This window comes from Aplidium turbinatum, chromosome 2 (assembly GCF_918807975.1).
Source record: "Aplidium turbinatum chromosome 2, kaAplTurb1.1, whole genome shotgun sequence".
Lineage (NCBI taxonomy): Eukaryota > Metazoa > Chordata > Ascidiacea > Aplousobranchia > Polyclinidae > Aplidium > Aplidium turbinatum.
The window spans coordinates 39,243,272-39,268,911 of record NC_137473.1 but is presented as its reverse complement, the minus strand read 5'-3'; the positions used below and the strand labels follow the sequence as shown (position 1 = coordinate 39,268,911).

General features: G+C 38.1%; 1 protein-coding gene across 1 annotated transcript; it reads left to right on the top strand.

Annotated features, from left to right (window-relative positions):
• Positions 1 to 7,394: 7,394 nt before the first annotated feature.
• LOC145764284 (receptor-interacting serine/threonine-protein kinase 1-like) lies at positions 7,395 to 15,884 on the top strand. The gene is made up of 3 exons (XM_082575906.1): positions 7,395 to 7,406; positions 8,681 to 8,853; positions 14,876 to 15,884. Exons 1-3 carry the CDS (start codon positions 7,395 to 7,397, stop codon positions 15,882 to 15,884), a joined length of 1,194 nt encoding a protein of 397 aa, XP_082432032.1.
• Positions 15,885 to 25,640: the final 9,756 nt, after the last annotated feature.

Here is a 25,640-nt window from a genome sequence, read left to right as displayed (position 1 = left end):
GAAACGTTTAGTAACTTTTTTCCTTGGTAACAGTTTTAGTGCAGCTGTTCTTTCCGCAGCACGTGGCGGGCCGGATGAAATTAGTTCGCGGGCCGGTTCTGGCCGCGGGCCGTAGTTTGGTGACTCCTGAGGCTGATCTAATCCAAAGGAATTCAAACACGTAATAATTGTCTTTGTTAAACTGTCAGCGTCCAGTGATTTAGCGGCCTCAAACTGAAGGAAGCTTTCATACACATGTCCTTGCAAAACCTACCTCAAAACGAAAGTCGCTCCGTTTTTGAAACATCTTTCGTTTCGTCTACTATCAACGCAAAACGTTCACTGGCTTTTATTTCTATTAGCCTATTTGTTTCCTTATCATATCAGCCAAAAACTGAAAAACCTCGTTTTGAATTGTAGTAGGCTACTTTTTGCATTATTTGGTGAATCGACCCATTTTTAGCAATTACTGGATCGTGATTGCTTACAGCAGTGGTTCCCAACTCGTTTTTAAGGCGACCCATTTAAAAAAAAAATTCAGTTCGGTAAAATCTTGCGACCCAAGCAAATTGTCGTAATATGTTAAAAGCCATACAAGATTGTGTTGCAAACAAACAGCACTACAAAAGCAGTAACTTTTTCCGAAAAAAATATGTTTATCAAATCACTAATGAGATAGCTGTGCTGGCTTGCTCTCAGTGAGTTTTTGAAATCGAGACGTTATTTTTCTTAGGCAAAGCCGCATGTCGGCTTTAACTTCCAGCCGGTTTTCGCTGTTCAGTTTTCAATACACACATGAAGCTAAATCCAATCTTATAAAGCCAGGTTGTTGCAAATGGAATCTGTTTTTGAATCCCTAATTGTGAAACTGTGGGATACTTTTTGTAGGCTACATGAAAGCCCAAAAGTAGATGTTTGCAGAATCTTTAGGGTATTTGCAGGCTTGTCCATGGGAATGGGATTCCCACGGGAATCCCATGGGAAATGTCCCATGAGATGGGATGGGATGGGACAGCACGAATTGCATTTCCCATGAGACAGTAGCTAGGCATTTTAAGAGCGTTTTAAGAGCATTTTAAGAGCATTTTAAGAGCAGGAATTTGAAAATTTGTTGAATGAGCACAGTGACTCGGAATATTGAGTGCCAATGATAATGAATTGTCTTAGATAGACAACTTTTCTGAACTTTAAAGTTAACAAAATCAATAAATTTTGTCGTTTTGTATCTCTTTTTGTACACTTAGTCCTATCTAGTACACATTAGACTTAAATTTCCATAAATTTAATAACATTTATTGAATTGTATTTTGATGGGAATCCCATGGGATGGGATGGGACGGGACAGGCATGAATTGCTATGGGATGGGATGGGACAGAAAAAAATGTCCCATGGACAAGCCTGGGTATTTGTCTTTGAAGGACGCAAAAGAAATACGGTTTGCTACTTCTGTCGTTATGTCCATAAACTGTTCTGCAACATGGATGGAAAGTTGAAGCAGATCTTTTCCAACAAATGGATCAATTATCCAATCATTTTGGTTATTAAGTGTTAGAGATTCTCCATAGTAGTGCGCAAACTTTTTGGCAAACTGTTCCAGGTGTCTAATTATCGTTTGCTTAATATCAACTTCATTGCCACAGATATATTGCGCTAGCTGAGGAAATATATCGTACTCATCTCTGGTGACATAACTTTTCCAGAATATGAGTTTTTTGTGGTAAGCAGAAACTTTTGCGGCACGATCAATCACCGTAAAACCGTTGCCTTGCATATATAAATTTAGAGAATTCAGAGAGTCAAATATATCGGCAAGGTAAGCAACTTTGCCTTGAAATTTTCTTGCAAAAATTTCTCGGCTAATCTCACACACCTCGTGACAACTATCGCACTTCTGTGTGCAACAGCAATGCTTGATAATAATCAGAATCCACAAAGACGAAAACAAATGCCGACTTGGTGGTCTTGCTTTGATGAAGTTTATACACTTCACATCATTCAACACTTCGTGCAGCTCTTGAGACAGCTTTTTTACAGCAAAGGCCTCTCTGTGGAGAAAGCAATAAGTCCATACAGAACTTGGGGCTTTGTCTTTGATGCGTTTTACCACACCAGACTATGCGTGGTCCAACGTGTGGAAAACTTTGTCATAGTTTGTCCGACATAGCGTTCGTGACATATAATGCGCGTTACAATATATATCCCGTAACTTTGTCAAGTTAATTTATGTTTGAGACTGAAATTTTTGTTGGGTTTACATTTAATAATAATAATAACAATAATAAAAGCGAAAATTGTTAAAACTTCTAGCACTACGATCATGCTACAAAGCTTTCCGATGTCACGACATGAAACGCTTCATGACTTGTGTTTATATTTTCCAGTTTTGTAATCGATCTCATCACGTTTTAAATTTTTTTTATTGTTATTTTTTTCTCGCTAGATACAATATGCCTGAAAAACAAGCGACCCAAAAAAACTATCAGGCGACCCAACTTTGGGTCGCGACCCATGAGTTGGGAACCACTGGCTTACAGTATACCAAATTCAAAGGGCTAAGAAAATTTCCCTTGTTTGTGTTTTCATCTTTCTTTCTATGACCTCTTTGCGCAATGCTCTGTTGGCCGTCAATAATACAATTTCGGCTATGGTTTTTATATTGTTTTGCATAGATTTTTGGTGACCTTGACTGACCATTTGTTCTACACTTGCATCTAAAAATTGCATTCTCTTTAATTTGACCCAACCAATTATTGTAATCTTATGGTAATCAGAATTATCATGGCGCCAAAGCCTCTAGATTCTTTCGCTTTTTTCCAGTTTGAAAACCCAACGGTGGTGAAAGAAGAATGGTAACTTTTAATGATTTACGAATGTGGATTGCCAAAATGTCTAGAGCCAAAGCAAAAAATTGCATCAGCAATATGTGAATATTCCAACCATGAATAAGATTTAAACCACTTACGGTTGAATGACCGCTTAAAACCTGCTTGAACATTTTTTGGATAGCATGAGAGGAAAGGCTGCGTGGGGTTGTCGCTTGGAAATTGTAAGATACCTGTAGGATATGCACATGAGGCCTGCATAAATAAAATAGTACGATTTGTCTCTATACTATGCACAATTTTTATATAAAATCATTTATTCACGAAATATTGCGTGTCTTGATCAAATAAGTCTATCGAGAAGACCGACTACCGATACAACTAATAGTAAACTACTGCGATACGTTCTACAATGTCTCATTTATTAAGGTCAGTCTTACATTTTATTAAAGTACAAATGAAATATTGCTGAAACGGAGTGCGTTTGCACTACATCTAACAGAGTAACAAACAGGGATGTGGAAGCTGCCCTTTAGCCTATCTGTAAAACCTCAAACATTCTAACGCTTCCGTTTCCACGTAGCCTAGGTCATTTGAATTGAGGAGTATTTTGACAAAGCACGTTTGTCCACTTGTCCACCTCCGAATGTGGTCAACGCTAAGTTTTTTTTGATGAAACTAATCGCTTGGTCATTGGATCATCGAACCTACTACTTGGTTTACGAAAAGTTCATATTCAAACTTGCTATATGACATCAATTTACTTGATCGTTTTAGCTTGAATTGAACGTCTTTGTTGATCTATGCTTTCAACTGCTTGACCAACACTAAACTTTAGTTTACTAAGAGCAAAATATATAAAAGATAGCCTAGATTCGAAGAAATAAAAAAGATAAATTACTCATAATTTAAGGAAGGTAGCGGAAGCGATAGATGTAGATGGGAAGCGGTTGATGATCAACGTCTCATAAATTGGATTTTTACAGGGGGGCAAGAGGGGGCAAAAAATTTGGAGGGGAAGCAATTGCCTCCCCCCCTTTGCCCACCCTAGGCTACGCCACTGAATACAGGAAACGGTAGAAAGGTTTCGAACAACTGAGCCCATAAGTAGGGGTTAGTTATCCTGTTCATCTCATAATGGCATAAAGATTACTAGGCTACGGCAGTTAGTTCATTTTATATTATCTATGCTAGTTCGTTGGCTGGCGTTTTAAAACTTAGGTTTTAAAGCCACTGACGTCACAAGTTCCTTTTAAAGAATGTTGTGTGATAAGCCCATATTTGTTCCTGGTATACGTTAATGATTTGCCTGAGCAGTTAAATAATGTCATAGCTGGATTTTACAATTGCAATAACCTTCCTAATACTACTGTTTTTGAGAATCACATTTGTTCTTCTACTGTTTTTTAGCTAACCTGCATGGCTAGAAACATGTTATTAAAGATTTGTGACATGCAAAAACTTTACAACCATGCGTAAAATAACGTTTCACAGCAGTCAACCAAAATGGTTTTCTTAATAAAATTATGACACTAGAAGTACAGCCGATTTGCACCATCTAGATTCTAGAAGTAGGTTATACGAAGAGGTTCAGTTTAGTTCAGTTGGTCTTTATTTCTGACCATCACAACGAAGAACAAATTTATTATATCATTGTGTAGATCAGTTATTTTCAATGTAGACGTAATTGTAATCAGTGTTGGGCGCGTTAACTCATTTTTCAGTTAAGCGATAACGATAATCGATAAACGAAAAATGCCTAAAGCGATAACGATAAACGATAAATCAAACAAAGTGAAGCGATAACGATAAACGATAAATTATCGCCGATAATGTCCGATAACAATATATATATATATATATTTTTTTTTTTATTAGCGCTGCCCCATCCCATGCAGCATGAACTGTTTTCATCAACATGACGAAAAATCGAACATAATATAGGCTACTGTAAAGGGACAAAACATTTTGTAAGTTATGCATGAATAGAATCGCAACAGGGGCAGTGGGTATCGAATCTTCAACCTCTTGATCCAGAATCAAACCACTGGGGTAACTGCCGTGTTTGTTTGTTTGTTATATTTTTACCCTGCATTGCGGAAAAGCGGACTTGAGCGCTATGCATCGGTGTGCGCCTTCCGACGTACACCTGACCCACGCTGCAGCCGACGGCAATGTCTGTTTCCGGTTGTCTACTCTACTTATGAAATTTGGTACTACCCATTACTCGAAATCGATCACTGGGTAGAGGCAATTATCGTGAAGTTTCTTGCCCAGAGAAACAACAGCAAGTGCTGCCGTGCTTATAATTAAACCTTCAGATACCAGTTGGATGCTTTTATCAATTGAGTTACACTGCCGCTTACGTGCAGTAGGCAAAATAATATTAAATCAAATGAAAATACCATAAAAAATTCCAAACTTTGTATTTTGCTTTCTGCTTCAAAGGCTGTTTACAGCAAAGTCAGCAATAATTGAAAAAATTCCAAAAAACGCAAAATCAAACGAAATTTATATCGGAACAACAAGATCGGGAATTTTCAATGTTAAAATTTGCCATTTAATGCCAAAAACTCTCTGATAAACTCCCTGAGCTTCCGATCCTCGGATTACACTGAATGAGTTTGCAGCGCTTCCCCAATTCTCTGGCTGAATTTTAAATAATTTTTCATTCAAATTCACGAGGCTATTATTTGTTACGTTTTTTGTCTCTGTGGCCTCTCCTTATAAACCGATTTCTCATTATGTTGATTAGTTATTTGTTAACTTTGATTTGCAAAATTACCATTCCGCATTCATAATATTGTTGCCCCACGAAAACTTATGGCGTTTATTGTGTGACCGGCTTTTTTATGACTAGTTCATTAGGTTAACATTTTGGTGCTCCCTCACTTTGAGCAGGTGCCCCCCTCCCTACTTTTTTCGCTCTGGCGAGAGCACTGAACTATAGGTCTACTGTATTGTTCTTGCATCTTTTCTCGACGGTCATACATAGCCTATCTACTTCATGCTTACTGCATGGCTAATTTTCTTTAACTTTAAACAGGAACAACTTTTAACTTGCTACGCCCCTAATCTAAGCCTATGCAATAAAATCCCACTCTCCAGAGTCTTGATCTTGAAAGGTGCGGTAAAATGCACGATGCTGCAATCAGAGTTGCGCTTACATTTTAATTGTAAAATTCACTCACGATTGCCGATTGCAGCAAAACAACAAGAGAATTGTTGCATGCATTTCATTGCATTGTAATTTGCAACTCTAAAAATTATTGTGTTGTCAAGGCGTCGTCGCAGGGGGGCGTGCCCCCTCTCCTGACAACGACCTGTGCACACACACTTCAGGCACTGAAGAAGAACTGGTTTCAATTTTAGCTTCATTAACTAGGTGGCTAGTAAAAATATTACTTTTCCTTGTGTGTTTTCCACTTGTGTGTTGATCCGAAATAAAATTTATCGGCGATTACCGGCGATAATCAAATATTGCCTTTGGCGATAACGATAAACGATAACTGAAAAAATAATTGAACGATAACGATAAGCGATAAAAATTTATTGCCGATAATTATCGCCGGTAAATTATCGCCGATAATGCCCATCACTGATTGTAATCGAACATTGTTTGGTCTTGCCGTTTCTTCGTTTGTAAAGCCGGTAATTTATAACACTGGTCAACAAAACAATTTTTTTTTTCTTGCATGGGCTTTGAGAACTGATTTAGGGTAGCTTTGGGTTGCTGAATCCGAATCAGACCTCAGATTTATCCTATCATGTCAGGTTTGTGAGATATGATAACAGCAAATTGCTACTGTTGTCAAAAGTGGAAGATTTGGCGTTGCGTTTACCACCAACATATGCAGTGCTACAACGAAAGGTTAGTGTTAGACAGGCCAAAACAGTTTAAATAAGGTTACTGAACAAGCATTGCCATAGACCTGTTTAAATCTTTGTGGTTTCATGCAAAACATTGATAGGGGTGAGGGTCAGTTATACTTTTAGCCTCCCTTTTAGCTTGTTACTACTGCATGGTTAATAATGTTGCTTAGAAAACAAATTGGTATCAAAATTATAGTTTGTGGGTGTATTTCAGCTATTTATGCACCACATGGCCTGGATTTCTGGATATAGCACAATGTGTATGTGTGATAAACGCAACGTCAAATTTTCCACTTTTGACAAAAGTGACAATTTGTTGTTATCATATCTCACAAACCTGACGTGATAGGATATATCTAAGGTCAGATTCGGATTCATCACCCCAAAATTACCCTAAATCAGTTCTCAAAGTTCATACAGCAAATATCGTGGAGGCCAGTGATAATTAATCGATTGTGCTATGTTAATGGGGGCGGACAATCTTTTATCGATAGTATAAGTTTTAAAGCTAAATTTATGGTTATATTTGCTTTCATAATATTAACACCATGCCTTAAAAAGTATTACTTAACAAGCGGTATTCACCTTTTTAGGTAGTTATTAATATTAACTTATTTTTTATGACAAGTTGATTATCATGTATGTTGCCTTGGAAACTTTCGAAAGTTTTCAAAGTGTTTGACATCTAACGATTTTGAACTGTAACAACTTAAACAAAAATGGACGACAAAGTAAGAAACACGTTGAAGACTTTCTCTAATTTTAATTGCCCGTTACTACGATCAACAAAATTTGCTTGCATGTGTTATCACATGTTTTTAACATGTATCATTTCCCATATTGAAAATAATATGGTTCATTCTGGATTGAAAAAAGTAATCAACCGAATGTCAGCCAAAGTGAATAGGAAATCATTTAGCTTTATTAGGTTGCTCTAAAAGTAAGAATGATGCAAGGATTTGCAGTCACAAGATAAAATGTGGCAAAATAAATATAAAAAGCAAACAGATCATATCGTAGAAAAAGCAGAAAATTTTGGCTGAATGACCGATTGGTGAGAACGTCTGTGTGGTGTTTGAAGGGACGTCGGTTCGACACCGCTCTAGAGCACGCAACTGCATTTCGGCAAAGACACATAATGACATGCCAAAATAAGAGTAGCAGACCATATGTCCCTTCGATTCTTTCTGATGTCTGTTGTGTTGCATCTGTGATCGTAGTGTAGACTTAGACTACTATAGAGTTGTCGCAATGGGCGCAAGATAAAACATGATTTTTGTTCGCTACAAATCAACAGAATTAAAAATCATTTTTAGCGGGTATTTCCAAGTTAATCTGAGCTTCCCTCTTTGAAATTTAATAACATCGACATAATTTGTTGCAATTATTTCTACACCAAAACTGTGCTTTTACTTATTCGACATTGGTCATGTCGAGCCCTCATCATCATCATTAGGTTCCTTCCTCTCGTCGAGGGTTGGAAACAAAGGAGTGCCAACGTTTTCTGTTTTGAGATATAAATATTAATTGCAGTTTTTTAGTCAAAACACTTGTTAAGCCCTTGCAGAATTGAAAGAATCAAAATAAAAAATTATCATTTGATTCAGGTCAGATAACGCTCCCCATAAAATTACAATTGTCTTTTCTGGCAAAAATGTAAAAAAAACAAACATTTTCTTTTGTCAAGCAATAGAGACCACAAAAAATGAAAACGAAATATCGTACACTTGGGCAATTTGACATTATTTTTATTCAAAATCAACGCCTGTTTTTTTATATAACTTACAAACAAAGGAATATTTTGGCATGTCACTAAAGTGATTTGCCTAAACACAACCGCTTACTCTGGAGCGGTGTCGAGCCGAAGTTTTGTAGAGCTAAATTCGAATCTAAACTTTTTAGCATTGGTGAGTACAACTGGCAGCAGTTTATTTAAGCAGAACGAAATCAGTCTGGTAAAGTAATAGTAGTTTTGAAAACACTTTTATCCCACTTTGCTTTACAGATAAGACTTTTCAGAACTGACGAAATATCATGTATAGCCGATAGTAAGGGATTTTTAGGAAAAGGATCCTATGGAGTCGTCAGGCTGGGATTTCACAAAACTTACGGAACCGTTGCCGTGAAGTGTTCTGCTTTGAATGGTGGAAGAGGAGAAATAAAACTTCTCGAACAAAGGTGAGGAATGTATAACTTTTTGTTTATTAATTTGGTTTAGAGCACTAGTGCTCACACATCTTTACCTGACGAACTTCTTTTTGCTTATAAGACAACAATTCATTTCACTTTCTGACCCTCCAATTATTTCAACCAATCTAGCCTATATTATTTCAGCATTATGGTCTGTAACGTTTACGTGTCCGTAACTGAGGTCGGAAAACTGTTGCCTGCAATGATGTGCTGATCAAGATTCACCACAGGTTTAAGCTGGTGAGTCACAAAAACAATGGCATTGACAGAGGCGCCCAGAAGGTGCTTTCGAATCAGAGCCGGGATGATGTTAGCGGCCCGTAACCGTTCCTGAGGCCCGGGAGTTTGAACAAGTTACCGCGTATTTTTGGATAAAGTCCAATTTTCTTAGAAGTGTTTTTATTTGGGGTCAGAGAATCTCATTGCTACCAGACTCAAATTCTCTTCTCAACGGCCCTGCACACAAACTACTGTGAAACATGTTATATATGAACATCAATGTTTGTAGGCCTATTTGGAAGGAAGTGATTTGGCACATTTATTTTTGTCTTGTTTTTGTTTACTTACCGAACAGCCATAGAAAATCGACGTAATACACCAAAACAAGTCGAGTAAATATTTATTTTATTTCATGCATTAAACGATGCAGTGTGGACTTTTAGAATGTTTCTCTAGGCAGTAGTTCTGAACCTTTTATCGCTATCGCTGAAAAGAATATGATGGATTTTAATTGTGTTCCTTCACCTCTTCCTGTTGTCTGCTATGTTTCATCTGTGATCACAGTGCAGACAACTTTAAGGTTTACTTCACAATGTAGAGTGTAGATTAACGACCTGTTTTAGCCTGATGCTGCGAGTTCGCTGTGGTGACAGCGAATTGCACTAGCTTTCGGAACACAGCTCCCTAGTCATGTGCTATGACGAATGGTGTTGAAGTTAATGAGTCGTTCTATGGCTCTTTTGTTTGGCTGGAGGCTGCTGGCTGTTGAGTTTCTGTGTTGTTAGGCGTTATTGGTGTGAAATTTTGTTGAATCAGTTGATTAATAGCTTAGGTGACGTAGTTATACCCTTTCGATACGGTTGTTGATTTTTGGATTTTGTCTACTTGTGAAAATAGCCTCTTTGAAACATAATTGTACGGCGTCGTTTTCTCTGGCAATGATTGTAAATTCAAAGTCGGCGAGGCACTGTTGTCGATAATCAAAGACTGAACTTTGATCTGAACTAAGGTGTTCTTTCAGGCGGGAGTGAAGTGGGCGGATCGTGCGATCGTGCTGCCTATGTAGCTTTCCCTGCAGTTCTTGCATTTGTATATGATCGTATAAACACAGTTCTTGGTGGTACACATGTTGTCGTTCCGTAGTGGGCAGTTTTGTAGCCGGCAAGATTCAGATTTTTGTCGTTTTTGAAGGGCGTTTCGGAGGATTCGTGAGCGTCGAAAAAGACGGACTGGCAAATGCAGGTCTTTTGAACACTTTCTTTACTTTACGGTCCGCGTCGTCGCTCATAAATGAAATTCAAAATGTGTTGAGTTATATGGTGTCTGGGAGGTTGTCTGTTTTGCTAGTGTCGTCGTCGTCTGGGTGGTTGCTTTAGAAAATCCTTGGAGTATCCTTTGTCCTCGATCGTCTTCTCGAATTCCGTCAGGTGTGGTGTTGCTCTATTGAGTGAGGAACATCTATCCCTTCTTCTCTGTATTTCGTTTAGGAGTATGTTCTTCTTGGTACTTGTGGGTAGAGCCGAGTTGAAGTATGGGAGTAGTTTTGTCTTTGCTTTTTTTTGGTAGAATTTGTGGTGGATAGTGCTGTCTCTGTTGATCTTTATAGTGAAGTCCAGTAGTGAGATGGTGTTGTCTTCTGTTGGTAGTTCTATTTCAAAGTTAATAGATGGGTGCGCTTGATTGAGAGAGTTTGGGATGGCTAAGGCTTCCCTGTCGTTGACTGTCAACAAGAATGTGTCGTCAACATGTCGTCTGTAGAGGGTGAGGTTTGTCTTGTTCCGCAGTGTCTGCTTTTCAATGGTGTCCATGAAGAGAATGGCGAGGACCCCAGATACGGCGTTTCCCATTGGTAGACCGTCAACTTGTCTACAGAACTTCTCCTTGAATGTGAAGACGTTGTTCTGAAGGATAATCTCGAGGAGGTAACCCATCTCTTCAAGGTGGAACCGGCTGCAGAGTTGTGTTTTCTTCTTGACAGTTTTTGGATCACGTTGTTGATCGCGTCGGTAGGAGAGACGGAGATGTAAATTGCTGTCACATCCAGGCTGAAGGGGAAGTTGAATTTTCTCAGAGTGTCTCCTAGAATCCAAAAATCAACAACCTTGCCGAAAGGTAATAATTACGTCACCTAAGCTATTAATCAACTGATTCAATAAAATTTCACAGCAATAACGCCTAACAACACAGAAACTCAACAGCCAGCAGCCTCCAACCAAATGAAAGAGCCGTATAAAAGAACGACTCATTGACTTCAACACCATTCGTCATAGCACATGACTAGAGAACTGTGTTTCGAAAGCCAGTGCAATTCGCTATTACCACAGCGAACTCGCAGCATCAGGCTAAAACAGGTCGTTAAAGTCTCTGTGAAGTAAGCAACGATCATGCTGCTAAAAGCAAAACTCAATCAATTACTGGTTGTCGCAATGGGAAATTTCAATTTCAGATAGCCCTTTTTCATAAATTAACTAATTACACTTTGCAATCAATTAAAAAGACAAAGAAAATTGGTGTCATCATATACATTTAAATGTCTATTAAAAATACAATTAAAGTGAAGGCTGGTACCGCTTTTTTGCTATCAAGCTGTCCAATCTAAGCAGAGTGGAGGGTAGACAGCATCAAATATCATTGTCAATCGCAAGCTTGTTTTAAAATTTTGCTTTCATACAGTAAGATGCTATTGCTAAAAATCCTACTTTACAGTAACATGTTGAAGAAAATTGAGTCAAACAATTAACGTTTTCTGGAAAGGATTGGATATGCATTTTGAAGGCTAACCCCAAAGTTTCCTATATCCTCCCTTGCGAATTATGTTTTTAGATTTGAATCTTCACGCAGTCCAAGAAACTCTATTTTCACTGTCATATTATCGTCATATCGTGATCGCTGATACAACTTTCTTAGACAGAAAAAGGCTTTTTCTCGGCAGTCGAGTGTAGCAAGAACTCAGCGATAGACACGTGTGGCTTGCTAATCCACATGCTCTTGTGTCGTCCTTCAATTCTAGGAAAGTAGTTTTCGATAGCGATTACTATTGAATTCAAGTGGCTAACGATACCCTAAAAAAAGTTGCATTTTATATTTGGATGTGATTGCAAAAGCATTGTCAAATTTGAAAACATGCTTGTGCAGTTTTATTGTACCAGTCTTTCATACAATAGCTGAATAGCATCTTGTTTTCGAAAGCTACTACTTTGTCGTGAGTCGTGTGCAACTAGGCTTATATGACGACCTCTTTGTAGCTTCAAATTGAGGGAATTTACTTGAAAAAACATCACGCAAGCAACTTTTAGCAAGAAATGTTTGTTTTTCATGTAGCAACGCACATGTAATTCTTTTGTACTTTCGAATACAATAGTCACTTCTTCTGGCGGCTGAATCAAACAATTCAAGACTTCTCCGTGTAATAACCACCTTACCTCTTTGTGTAACACGTTCTAATCTATATGATTAAAAATACTGTATTTTATTGGAATATAATAAAAAAAAACAATAATCTAGATTATCCCGAAGAAATGTCAAATTACCCTTTTGGGGGTAATTACCCACAGGTTAAGAACCACTGCTCTAGGGTCTAGGGTTAAAAACCTCTGATCATTGAGAGGCCAAAAACTCCAGTTTGAGAATAACTGGGTTAAGAGTCAGAACTATGAAGTTTAAAATGTCACATAACTTTAATGATGCATTATAGAAAACCGTAGTGGGACAATTGAACTGAAATTTAAGACAAACATACAAAAAAATATTTTCTCTCTGGATTAACCCACGAAACTTGCTTTGCTGTGCTCATTGTGAATACCTGCAAAAGGAAATCTTTTGGGCGTTTGAAGTTAAATCAGCAACTAAAGAAACCATTGTAAGTTTACAAACTGACTTACCGTAACTTCATTTTCACAAAATTTAGATTCAAAAGCAGCTTTCCCATATAAAGCACACCAATTATTTTAAAGGAAATGATGAAATAAAAGGCAAGAAAAATCATGATGTCTTTCATTTATGTAATAGCGAGGCAGTTAAATGTTAACATAAATTTTGCAATAAAATAGATTTGAAAACCAAGGCAAAAATGTGCAGTAAGCTAAATGAGCTAAGTAGAAAATTACATCACAGCCAGAAATATGAATGGGGAGCGATAGAAACGATAAAGGCAGCTTTGTCGTAAGCCGGTGGAATAACAAATTTGACATAGCTTACACTTGATGACGAGAATTTTTGCTAATTGACTTAAAACTAAGGAACAGATAAAAAGCTCAACAAACAACATCATACCTAATTTCTGAAAAGTTGTTTAAAAGTGTATGCAATTTTCTCCAACTACTTAGCTTACGCTAAGTAAAGTGTTTTTGCTTTAAAACATTCTTAACAAAACGTCTTCTGTGCAGTCTACCATTGGTAGGCTACCTATTCTTAAATTACAAATAAATCACAATGCACGGCCTTTCGTCCTCGAAATGCGGCTTTCGAAAATGCTTCCAGAGACAAATTCATTGCACTCCTGTTTTGTAGAATTTGTATATGAAAACACTTCAAAGAAGTTATAGCCTATGTAAGCCTACCGTACTTGCGTTTTCTTCTCTTTTTTGAACAGTCATCCAGCCTAAGTTGGATTGCTTTTTATTACTAAAAATAAGGAAAAAAGGTTATAAAAGAGCTAACTATGTTATGTAGCTTCTAGTATCTACACTGTAAATGAAAAAAGTTCGTTTAGGGTTCTAGGGTTCTTTTAACAAAAAAGTATTTTTTGTTGCAAAGAGAACCTTTTGCTTGCCAAAAGAACACTAAGCCTACGGTTTTTGTTCGGAACTTGTTTCGAAAAGAACCCTACGGAAAGGTTCTTTTCGAAACAAATGGTTTGATATGCTTCAAATGGTTTGATATGCTTCTAAACAGCTGATATTAGTCCCTCGGCATCACAATTGATGAAAATGGTTGTTTTAATGTCTATTTTCTAGCATATCGTATATATCGTAGTATCATTGTTCATATCGGTTTAGCTTTTTCTTTCTTTTTAATTGAGTTTCAAATTTTCTGGCCCCCCCCCCGAAAAAAACTCTTAGATTCGCGCCTGCTTTGCATCATATCTCTCGGAAAAATCGCTATTTTACAAAAAAAATAAGCCCCCCAGAATTTCATTTTGGATCCGCCACTTTTGTTTCGGGATACCAAATAAGCTTCCAATGCAGAAAATAACAGGTTTAGATCAACATATGAAATCGATTACGTTTTTGGCCTAAACTCTGTAATGTTTTCCATTTAAAGACCACAAGTGCACACTCAGGGGTTCTAACGGGGTGAAGCCCTGTGGCACGAAACAGCTTGATCCGCTTTCGGGATTTTGCTCTATTTACGTACCACAACCCAACTTGTTTCTGGTAGAACACATGGGTCGACTTACCTTCGTTGAGCAACCCAACATCGGGAGCTCCCGTTCTACCATGTAAGGCAACGTCCACCAAAGGGTGTGAGGACTAGTCATCCTCCCCCGCACCTCCACCTTCAGCCATGTCTCTTAAGCTAATTAGCCTCTAAAAAAACAGAAAGGTCTTTTATCGAACCTTGACAAGGTTCATAATTAATAGTACCTCAAAAAGGTACTTAATAAGTTTATCGAACCTTGACAAGGTTCATTATAGTACCCCAAAAAGGTTCTTTTTAAGAAAAAAAAGAACAATTCGCAGTAGCTCCTTAAAGGTTCTTTTTCGAGCCTTTTTCGTTTACAGTGTAGCGCACTGTAACTTTCACAATTTTTTACAAAATCTTCCTCACAAAGTATCTATTTTTTTATCAGGATTAATCGTGAGATGGGTCATCTTCTAAAAGCAAGCCATGAAAACGTAGTTCGAGTGTTTGGCTGGGCAAAATGGTCGGGATCAATGGCTATCGTAATGGATTATTTACCTGCTGGGAGTCTGAAATATATCCTTCTTAATGAAAATGTGATCTTATCTTGGCACCTTCGGCTACGATTTTGCTATGAAATTGCTAATGGAATTGCCTTTCTTCACAATATTTCTGAACGAAAACGTTTAGTTCATGGAGATATCAAGCCAGACAATATCTTGCTCACACACGACCTGCATTGTAAAATCGCAGATTTTGGAGGAGCTGCTTTGAGAAGCTGCACTGGATTAATTACCACCGTAACAACTAGTACGTTGTCGGAATCTAACACAAAACCAGCCAGTGAGCAGTATACACCACTATATGCTCCTCCAGAATTTTTAAAAAAACCTTCGGGAAAAATCACAGCAAAGCATGACACGTATGGGTTTGGAATGACTATGCACATGATCTTATCTCGTGAGCAACCCGTTAGTTCAGAAGCGCTGATGCAAATTTTGATGGAAGCGATAAAAACCCATGGAGAAAGACTGGATCTTGAAAGCATTAATGAACACAAAGAAGAATTGATGAAAACTGACGAAAACCAACTTTCTATTGTTGAGCTTTTGGAAGAAGTCATGATTGCATGCTGGCACCAAGACCTAAACGAAAGGCCTTCTATGACTGAAGTTAAGGGTCGTTTGTTCCATCACCTTTTATATTGCGATAGTCTTGTAATAGAGAAGGACGTTTTCGCCGCATTGAAAGGCATAGATATAGAACATCTAAAACGAGAAGATTGTTATTGTGTATCTCTTGGAAGCTTTAAAGCGCCTGGCTTTGAAAATGTTACTGGTAAGTTTATGGGTAAATTTGAACACAACCATAACCACATTGTCATAGTCATAGTAGCGTACGCAAAGGGGAGTTTGGCCCTTGGGGGTATACGCCCTTCCAATGAGGTTGATACATGATTTTTTTTATTTTCTATTGTATACTTGATCAGCGCAGCTTATTAAAACATGTTTTGCAACACCGTGTTTTGAAAGGATAATTTCTTGTTCCGACAATAGGCTACCAATTATAGTCAAGGAATTTTCTGTGACAATAAAAAGAAAATATGAAGCTGGAATTGATATTTTTTAATTTTTGCCTGCTTTTAGATATTATGCTTTTGTTTATAAGCCTATAGCTATAGGCTGTTGAATGAAAAACTAGTTTGCTGTCAATCTAAGCAAAGTAATTGCATAAATAACCGACTTGCTTTTCTAATTTTTAGTCGACCACAGTTTATACCTTTTGTTAGGACAACTCACTTTAATTTTTTCATGACCAACTAATTTAATATTATTTCAGGCGATACTGTTCAACTTACAGATGAACCAATTGGAGTATCTACGCTATTATCCGAGACACCAGGTGCCTATAAGCAGTTATGGTAGCCTATTCATAATTTTATTGACACCAATCAGAATTTTGTAGCTAACGTAACTGATATTACAACATAATAGTTGTAACGTAATTGATAACACTGGTCTACAAAAAAAGAATTTTTTTTTGCTCCATGAACTTTGAAGACTGATTTAGAGTAATTTTGAGGTGCTGAATCCGAATCTGACCTCAGATTTATCCTATCACGTCAGGTTTGTGAAATATAATAACAAAAAATTGCTACTTTCGTCAAAAGTGGAAGATTTGGCGTTGCGTTTACCACCAACATATGCAGTGCTGTAACGAAAGGTTAGTGTTAGACAGGCCAAAACAGCCTAAATATGGTTACTGAACAAGCATTGCCATAGGCTTGCTTAAATTTTTGTGGTTTCATGCAAAACATTGACGGGGGGAGGGGGTCAGTTACACTTATAGCCTCCCTTTTAGCTTGTTATTACTGCCTTGTTAATAATGTTGCTTAGAAAGCAAATTGGTATCAAAATTATAATTGGTGGGTGTATTTCAGCTACTTATGCACCATATGGCCTGGATTTCTGGATCTTGCACAATATGTATGTGCAATAAACGCAACGTCAAATCTTCCACTTTAGACAAAAGTAACAATATGCTGTTATCATATCTCACAAACCTGACGTGATAGCATAAATCTGAGGTCATATTCGGATTCAGCACCCCAAAATTACTCTAAATCAGTTTTCAAAGTTCACAGAGCAAAAATCGTGTAGACCAGTGTAATCAAATAAAGATAAGAAAATGTTGAATGTTATATTTTAAATGAAGGTGAGTTCAGAGTTAACTAATTCCAGGTGTTTTTAAGTAATTATATTTCCAGTAAGTGAGGTGGTTATTTGTTGTAAGGCAGTGGTTTTAGACCTTTTTGTCTTGGCAGACCCCTTTTGGTGCCTTCGAAGCGGACGCGGAACCCTAAAACAAATTTTCTGAAATTTTGGTATATCGCGTCTCCTAATGGAATTAAATGTTTCATAAGTTTCCAGACGACACACTTCAAAAAGTTTGCTGAACTCGCGACGCACTTATAACGATTGATGACATTGACAAACTTATGTTATGAGCTATATGTCGGCACACAGTATTAAAGATCAATAATCTGTATTTTGGCTTAATGTTTTTCTATAAATTTTATCAAAAGTTGATAGAATTTTACGACCGTTACAAAGAATTTTTCCTTTATTTTTAATTTGTAATCGATGTCAATTCGTTACAATCACGATCATGGTGAAACTACGAGTGCTGATAGACTGCTGACTAACTAATCGACTGCTCTACAACCAATTTTTAAATTTCATAATTTGTCAATCGTGGTGCAAACTCGGAAACTTTCACAGTTGAAAACCATTGTTTTAAGTAGGGTTGCGATTTCGGGATCAAATTTGAAATCCCCGGATTGGGATTTCCTGGGATTTTTACTCCTTAATCCCGGGATTTCTCGGGATTAGCAAAGGAGCAAAATACTGTAGGCTACACATGCATTTCTTTTTGCATTACTCGAGCGCCGACATCACAATTTTGTGCTTCGTCACTTTCATCTTCTGCTACGAAAGCATGCAGCTCTTGAGCTGAAGTCATTTCAATGTCATGGCTACTATCAGTGTAATGGTATCTTCATGCTGTTCAGTAGAGCCTCAATCCAATTCAACAGTTAGGCTTTGGAACAATCTTTGAAGAACATTCGTGGCCAGGGCATCGATTTGCTGACGTTTTATTTCATAACCAAGCTGATCCTGCGGTTGAGCAATGTAGGAAGGTTTCTTGAGGTATCCAAAAAGGTGAACCAGTTCAACGTTTCGACGCTCGTCGATTCGAAACGTAAAGTTTTTTTCAAGTGCTTGCTAATTTCCGGCTTTAGTTACTAGTCCCTTTGTACTGGACCCTGAAGCTTTCAAAGCGGCTTGACACAAGTTACATTTTGCTTTTTGCGTAGATTTACAATAAAAAAATTTTGCCACGCCTCGGATTTTCTCTACTTACATCTTCAAAATTCGCCATTCTGAGCTAAATTTTAATTTCTCCTTTGCAAAAAGCTAGTACAGAATTATCAGAAACTGTACTAACAGCACAATGGCAAAACCGTCTTTCTAACGCTACGATATCCAGTTGCACTAATGCTACGACTGAAGCGATTACGTAGTTCATTGTTTTGCCATAATTGGTATTATTATCACATTAATATGGACTCCACATTATTATTGTGACATTTCTGGCATTTTGCCAATGTGGAGTGTTCAAGACAACCAGCTGGTAGCCTATATACTAAAGCTGCTAGCCAAAATAATATAAGCGTCAAGCGATATGGCGCTACATCAGCTTTTGTAGATGTTTTCTGGAAATCCCGAGATTTTAATAAAATTAATCCCGGGATCGGCATCAGAAAAATGGGTTAAAATCTCGGGATTCCGGGATCGGGATTTCCCGGGGTCCCAACCTTAGTTCTAAGGGTTACGTCAGTACAAGAACATATAACTTTGAAATTTACAAAAAAAATCACTGTTATAGCAGCTTTGCTTACCGAAATGCATTTTCATATTAGGCTAATTAAATAAATAGAAATATTTACATTGGATTTGAACCCGTTTTTCACAACATGATTCAGTCTCGTAGCGCTTAAGGGGCACGGGAAAGCACGTGCTCCGCAATCATTTTAAAGTTGGAGTACATTTTTATTTTTTTTGTAATGTTAGTTTAAATTTTTCTCTGAATTATGGGGTCGAGATGTAGGAAGGTAGAATGTAAGAGGTCCGAGCTGCTCAGCGCAATTCATGCTCTTGAAACTTTTCTGTTTTAAAAACTCGAATGCAAGAAATAGCAATGACCTTCCAAGAACACGTTACTAACGAAATTAGCATTTTTGAAAACATTGTTATCAATCAAAATTTTACAAACACATTTGTGATATTTTTATCATCAGTCACACCAGTTTTGTTTCTTTTTCGTATAAGTTAGGGAAAAAGTTTGTTGTTTTACAAAGTGCAGACTTTGCTAATTAAAAATCGCTTTTTTTGTTTGTTTGGAGGTCAACCACACTCATTGTGCGTGATATCTGATCTTTTAATGTTTTATTACCACTATGGTTTTCTTACATGAGTTATTCTCTATTTTTTTGCAGCGCAAAAAAGGAAGCACATAAACAAATGTTCTAATAGCAGAAACTATACCCAAGAAATTTTCATTGACGAAACAAAAAAAGCAGAAAAATGTGTGGCTGGTACAGAAGCTTCTAATTTTTTGCCTATTTTGAGCTATGTTTTTGTTGTTGGCTGAGTTGGGCCGTATGAAGACAAACAAGGTTACTGTCGACGCACCTGCTTAAATAACTGGTCTGCTTTTCATAGGTGGCTAGTCAATTTTCATTAGGCTTCAGTTTTTTCACAGTGTATTGGGACTACTCGTTTTGACTTAACAAGGCCAGCTTGGCTTTTCGATAAAATTTGTTTTTAGTTGCAGTTTTATTGGTTGTTGGTTTTATGTGGAAAAACGGAAGTGTCGAAATTGCCCCTTAACAATTTTCCGCATCTGTTTTTGCATTTGTTTGTTCTCCTATCACTATGAGAGTTTCAGTAGCTTCATGTAATTGCACTAGCTTCACTTTTAAACCGCGTTGATAAATATTGTCACAATAATAAGTTTTTTATACCTCCAACAACGAAAGTATCGAAATCGACACCAGCTGCGTTTTGGTAACATTACTGGTGCTCTGATCATGTTTTTGGTGACCTCACAAAAGAATAACAACAGATGAATTGTAAATAAAACAATCGTGGGTAATTTTTTGCTGCAAGGCGTTTTACAAGCAGAGAAATTGAGACAGGCACTTCACAAAATATGTGAATTGTAACCGTTCAACTTTTTGACATAAAAGCAGACACTTGTCAAAATAAGTTACAAGCAGCTTGCATCACGTAGAAGTAAACTGATAGTGTTCCATTGCCGATGAAGGTTTTGTACGAATGGCATGCGCTCAATGTAGGCCTATTCACTTGGAAAAGCAACGTCTATGCTACATGAGTATTCTAACAATAATGGGTTTCATTTAGGGGCGCCGGAAGCGGGGGGCGGATGCCCCCTGCCCTCAATTTTTCTGTGGATGGGGGGCAAGGGAGAAATGGTTCCCTTTTAAGGTCATGTAAGCTACTGCACATTTTGCAATGCGATATAACAATTTCAGCTTTTCGCTTTTAACCTAAAATCTTTCATTTCTGCCTCAAAATAATTTTCACGACACAAAATTCTGTATTACAGTGGGTTAGCCTACAATACATCATTATTACATAGCATGATGCTCTTCCTTGCCATTTTTCTTTGTATACCAGACACTTGTATCATTACTCGATGATGAACTGATGAATGAGCATTATCGCTATATCTTATCTTAAAACTTTAAAAACAATTGCATTTCAGCAACAAAAGTGCCCTTTTTTATAACCCTGCCCCCCCAGTCAAAATCCGTTCCGGCGCCCCTAGTTCCATTAACAAAGTGATGAAAAAGAGTTATAACATTTTAATGATTCAAGCAGCTCATTTGATGAAGACGAAGAAACGCTTCAAGTTTATTGCGATTTTTAAAAAAAGGAGAAAGTCATTTTTTCTGTTGTCTGCCAGAGCAGCCTGCTGTCCGCACTAATCCACCTAATATTGTGCGTGCAAAACCTAGGGTCAATCAACTCTGTTCTTCAAGCTAGGATTGTTAAAAGTCCCTACAAATGCTAGAGTTTGTTCAATGATAGTGCTATGCTGCAAAATACAGGGTCATCAAAAATTAAAGTTATAACTTCAAACAACTGTATTTAAAAAATGGTAGTCAATTTTTGAGTAATAAGCATAGACTATAATATTATTGTCAAATAAATAAATATTGAGGAAAAGTCAGTTTTACTCAATGTGTCCACATTTGTGTCGATAACAAGTCGGAGACGCTTCAAAAAAGACCTGCAAGAGTCACGAATAACTCTTTGAGGTGTTTTGGTGCATTCTTTTTCAGATTAGCCTTCAGCGCTTCTAAACTTTGGTGGTGTTTAGACGAAACCTTGCTCTCCTGGTAAGACCAGATGCCAAAGTCTAGGTTAGGGGTTTCAGGTCTGGAGATGAAGGAGGACATTCTTCCTTGGAAACGAAGAACGGCACATTGGCTGAAACCCAGTTTTGCGTTCTCTTAGCTCCATGTGAAAAGGCAGAATCTTGTTGGAAAGACCAATTATGTTTTTTGAAGTGTTTCTTTGCCCAATGCCACAATGAACCCTCAAGAGTATCATTTCGGTACTTTTCTTGGTTCAATTTCACTTTATGGTTCACAAAAATCAATGGACTCCTTCCTGATTCATCGACTGCGGCCCACACCATTACTAATGCCCCTCCTCCCTTGTCTCCAAGTGACTACCAGGGGTTCCACGTCACCATCTCTTGACCAAATACGATCATTCTGACTGTTAAAATGATGCTGGACATCAAATTTTTCTCATCGCTGAACACAAGGTTTGGCAGCGTGCCTCCTCCTTCAATGCGTGAGAGCAGAATTCTGGCTCTGGAGAGACGTTTCTCAATGGTATTGGCATAGCAACTGTTTCTTCATGTGTTTGAATGGGTTCTTCTTCAAATCCTTCTTGAGAACTGTGAACATGGTTCGATAGGCCACGTTCACCTCCTTAGCCAGTTTTTGAATTGGATTTCCTGTAACGTTAATTATTGATGACCCTGTATATAAGCACACACCGCAAAAGAAGCCAAAAAAGTAAGTTAGACTTTTATTGTCTTCGAAAAACTAGAAGCATTTATAGCTTTGCAATATGCCATGGAAATATGCGGTAAAGTTATCCGGTTGAGTTTTCGAAAAGCAAGTAATATGATCCAGAATTTTTTCTGAAGCAACGCCAAGCATGTTTTTTGTGGAATAAGATAAGTTTTGAAGTTTGTAAATGTTGTAAATATACGTTTATTTTACGTATGTTTGTACGTTATGGTTTCTTTTCTCGGCGCGGTTTACGTTGAATGTTTTCTCTGTTCGCGCCTCTTGGCTCACTCAAACTCAGCAAGCCCGGTTTCATAAAAGCATTTTTGCAGTACTCAGTTAAAGGGACTTTTTGTTGCTTTAAGTTCTGATCGTGTGAGACTGACTTACTTTGTTCGTTTTACGACACCAGCTCAGTGGCCGAGTGGTTTCGCTTTCGGCTCTGGTGCTGGTAGATCTGAGATCGATTCCAGGTCGGGTCAAACCGAAGACTTTAAAAAAACGGTACCGATTGTGTTCTTTCTTGCATAGCGCAGTGAGAATGAGTCGGGTAATAATGTGATAACATCGTAAACCTGATACAAATTAAAAATGAGCCCTGTCGCTAAAAGACCTTAGCTGTTGTAGAGCGACAATAAATAAAACCATAACATTATTATTATTGTTCGTTTTACATTTATGGCTTGTGTTTTGCAGATGTACTTCGTTTCTTAGTTCATTAAAACCTAATAAATAGTCGTTTCAATTTAATGAACTAAAATGAACAAGTTAATGAAGCCGGAACGCCTTGCTTTAGATCCGAGCACAAGCGACAAACGAATGGAAGCACTGGAGAAAGACGTTTGAAAACTACTTATTGGCTTCTCTTTCCGTACAAGACGAAGCAGAAAACTGGCGAGATGACCTGCAAATACTCACGAATTGTGTGAATTTTGAAGTCTACGAATTCATGGAAGACTGTCAAGATTACAATGATGCATTGAACGTTCTTCAAAATTTATATGTAAAGCCTACGAATATTTATTTGCAAGGCATCGTTTAGCCACTACCAAGCAACACCCAGGACAATCCTTAGACAAATTTCTTCAAAATTTAAAGCTTCTAAGCAAAGAATGTGGCTTTCAAGCCGTCAACTCGGCTCAATATCAACAGGAAATGGTACGCGACGCATTCATCAACGGCATTTCTTCCAATACAATTCGACAACGCTTGCTAGAAAACCAACAGCTCAGTCTAGCTGACGCATACACTCAAGCAAGCACCCTTGATCGAGAGGCAAGAGACACCGGACTATTTCATGCTTCAAGAGACCAGCGAACAATTCTATTATCAGTGCTGTAAGCAACGTCGCAAGATATTGCTTCTTTTGTGGGGATTCATATCATGAAAGGAAGAGATGTCCTGCCAGTGGCGTAGCTAGGGAATGTGCCGCCCGGGGCGGATTCAGATTTTGCCGGCCCTTCAAGAAAAAGCATGTGAAAATAAAATTTTTTTAATTGACTTAAAGTGGAATTATTGTATGTTTTGAACCAGTAGCGTAGCAAATAATTTTGAAAGGGGGGGTTTTAAGGGCCGGCGGGCGAAGCCCGACGGCGTCCTCGCCAAAAACGACACCCAGCGGCGGGGGGTCTGGGGGGGCTCCCCTAGAAAATTTTGAAAAATTACTTTGGATTTGGTGCATTCTGAGAGCATTTTCAACAAAAATGTGGGTATAAATCCCCTAGTATAAATATTCCTGTAAAATGGTGCTGTCCGGTGGCATAGCGAAAGGATAAGATCATGTTTGCTTGGGAATTTTTCGGTAACTTAATAAGGCTAAGTCTCTAAGTTTTCTTGTTGCTAATTCCTGGCTGAGATATTTGAATGTTTGGTATTGGCAAAACTCGCTCATTTAATGGAGTTTCGTTTAAAATTAGGCAAACTTTGTTTTAGAGACATAGAGACTGAAAGCATCATTCTCAATATCGTGACGTCACATGCGTGCCAAAGGGGGGGTTGTAACCCCCAAACCCCTTCTCCCCTTTGGCTACGCCACTGTTTTGAACGTTGCCATTCTGTTTGCTTTTATTTTTCGTGTACTTTTGCATTATCAACAAAAAAAAAAACGTCCTGTCTGAAAGTGCCGCCCACCAGACGTGCCGCCCGGGGCGGTCCGCCCCCCCCCCAGCTACGCCACTGTGTCCTGCTCGAAATGCAGCTTGTTATCATTGTAATAAAGTTAGGCATTTCGCTAAAGTTTGCAAAAATAATTTTTTTCGAGGAAAAGTTATCGCTTGCGTTAATTCCGACTATGTGCGCAATTCAAACCGCACCGCGCTGTTTGTCTCATGCTACTATGAAATCCTTCGTTAATGGCTTCGAGCTGTCGTCACTCATCGACTCTGGCAGTTCTGTTAGTTTCATCAACCGAGACACTGCTTACAAGCTAAAACTTAAAATTGAACACTGCGATTCCAAAGTCTCTATGGCTATCCACAACTCAAAAGAAAAACTCGTAGGTACAGCAGTGTAAAAGTTGGCGTTTTACAAAACTTGAGCTGCGATATCTTATTGGCAGCAGACTTCCAAAAAAATCATCGTCGAGTAGTTTTTGAACACCAAGGAAGTGAACCCGATTTTGTAGTTAATCGGCAAAACGGCCTTTGCTCGATGATCACTGCAATAACCGAAGAGGCGTCTCTTTTCACAAACTTGACGAAAGACTGTAAGCCGCTATAGCTGTTAAGTCAAGACGGTATAACGAGTCGGACAGAAAGTTTATAGACGCAGAAATTGAAAAACTCTCTTCCAAAAGTATTATCTGCCCCAGCAATTCGCCTTGGTGGGCCCAAGTTCTGGTCATTAACAACAAAGAAACAAATAAGAAGAGGCTATGTGTCGATTATTCACAAACAATAAATTTGTTCACGAATTTGGACGCATATCCGCTGCCACGCATAGACGATCTAGTTCATCGGTTGACTGCTCATAAGTTTTTCTCCAACATTCGTGAAATGCGTCCAAATTCGTGAACAAATTTATTGTTTGTGAATAATCGACACATAGCCTCTTCTTATTTGTTGTTGTTAACGACCAAGAACTTGGGCCGCCAAAGTGAATCACTAGGGCAGATAATACTTTTGGAAGAGAGTTTTTCAATTTCTGCGTCTACAAACTTTCTGTCCGACTCGTTATACCGTCTTGACTTAACAGCTATAGCGGCTTACAGTCTTTCGTCAAGTTTGTGAAAAGAGACGCCTCTTCGGTTATTGCAAAGATCACTGAGCAAAGGTCGTTTTGCCGATTAACTACAAAATTGGGTTCACTTCCTTGGTATTCAAAAATTACTCGACGATGATTTTTTTGGAAGTCTGCTGCCAATAAGATGTCGCAGCTCAAGTTTTGTAAAACGCCAACTTTTACACTGCTGTAGAATTTCCCGCCGACAGTGATATCGATAAAACAGTTACCTACGACTTTTCTTTTGAGTTGTGGATAGCCATAGAGACTTTGGAATCGCAGTGTTCAATTTTAAGTTTTTGCTTGTAAGCAGTGTCTC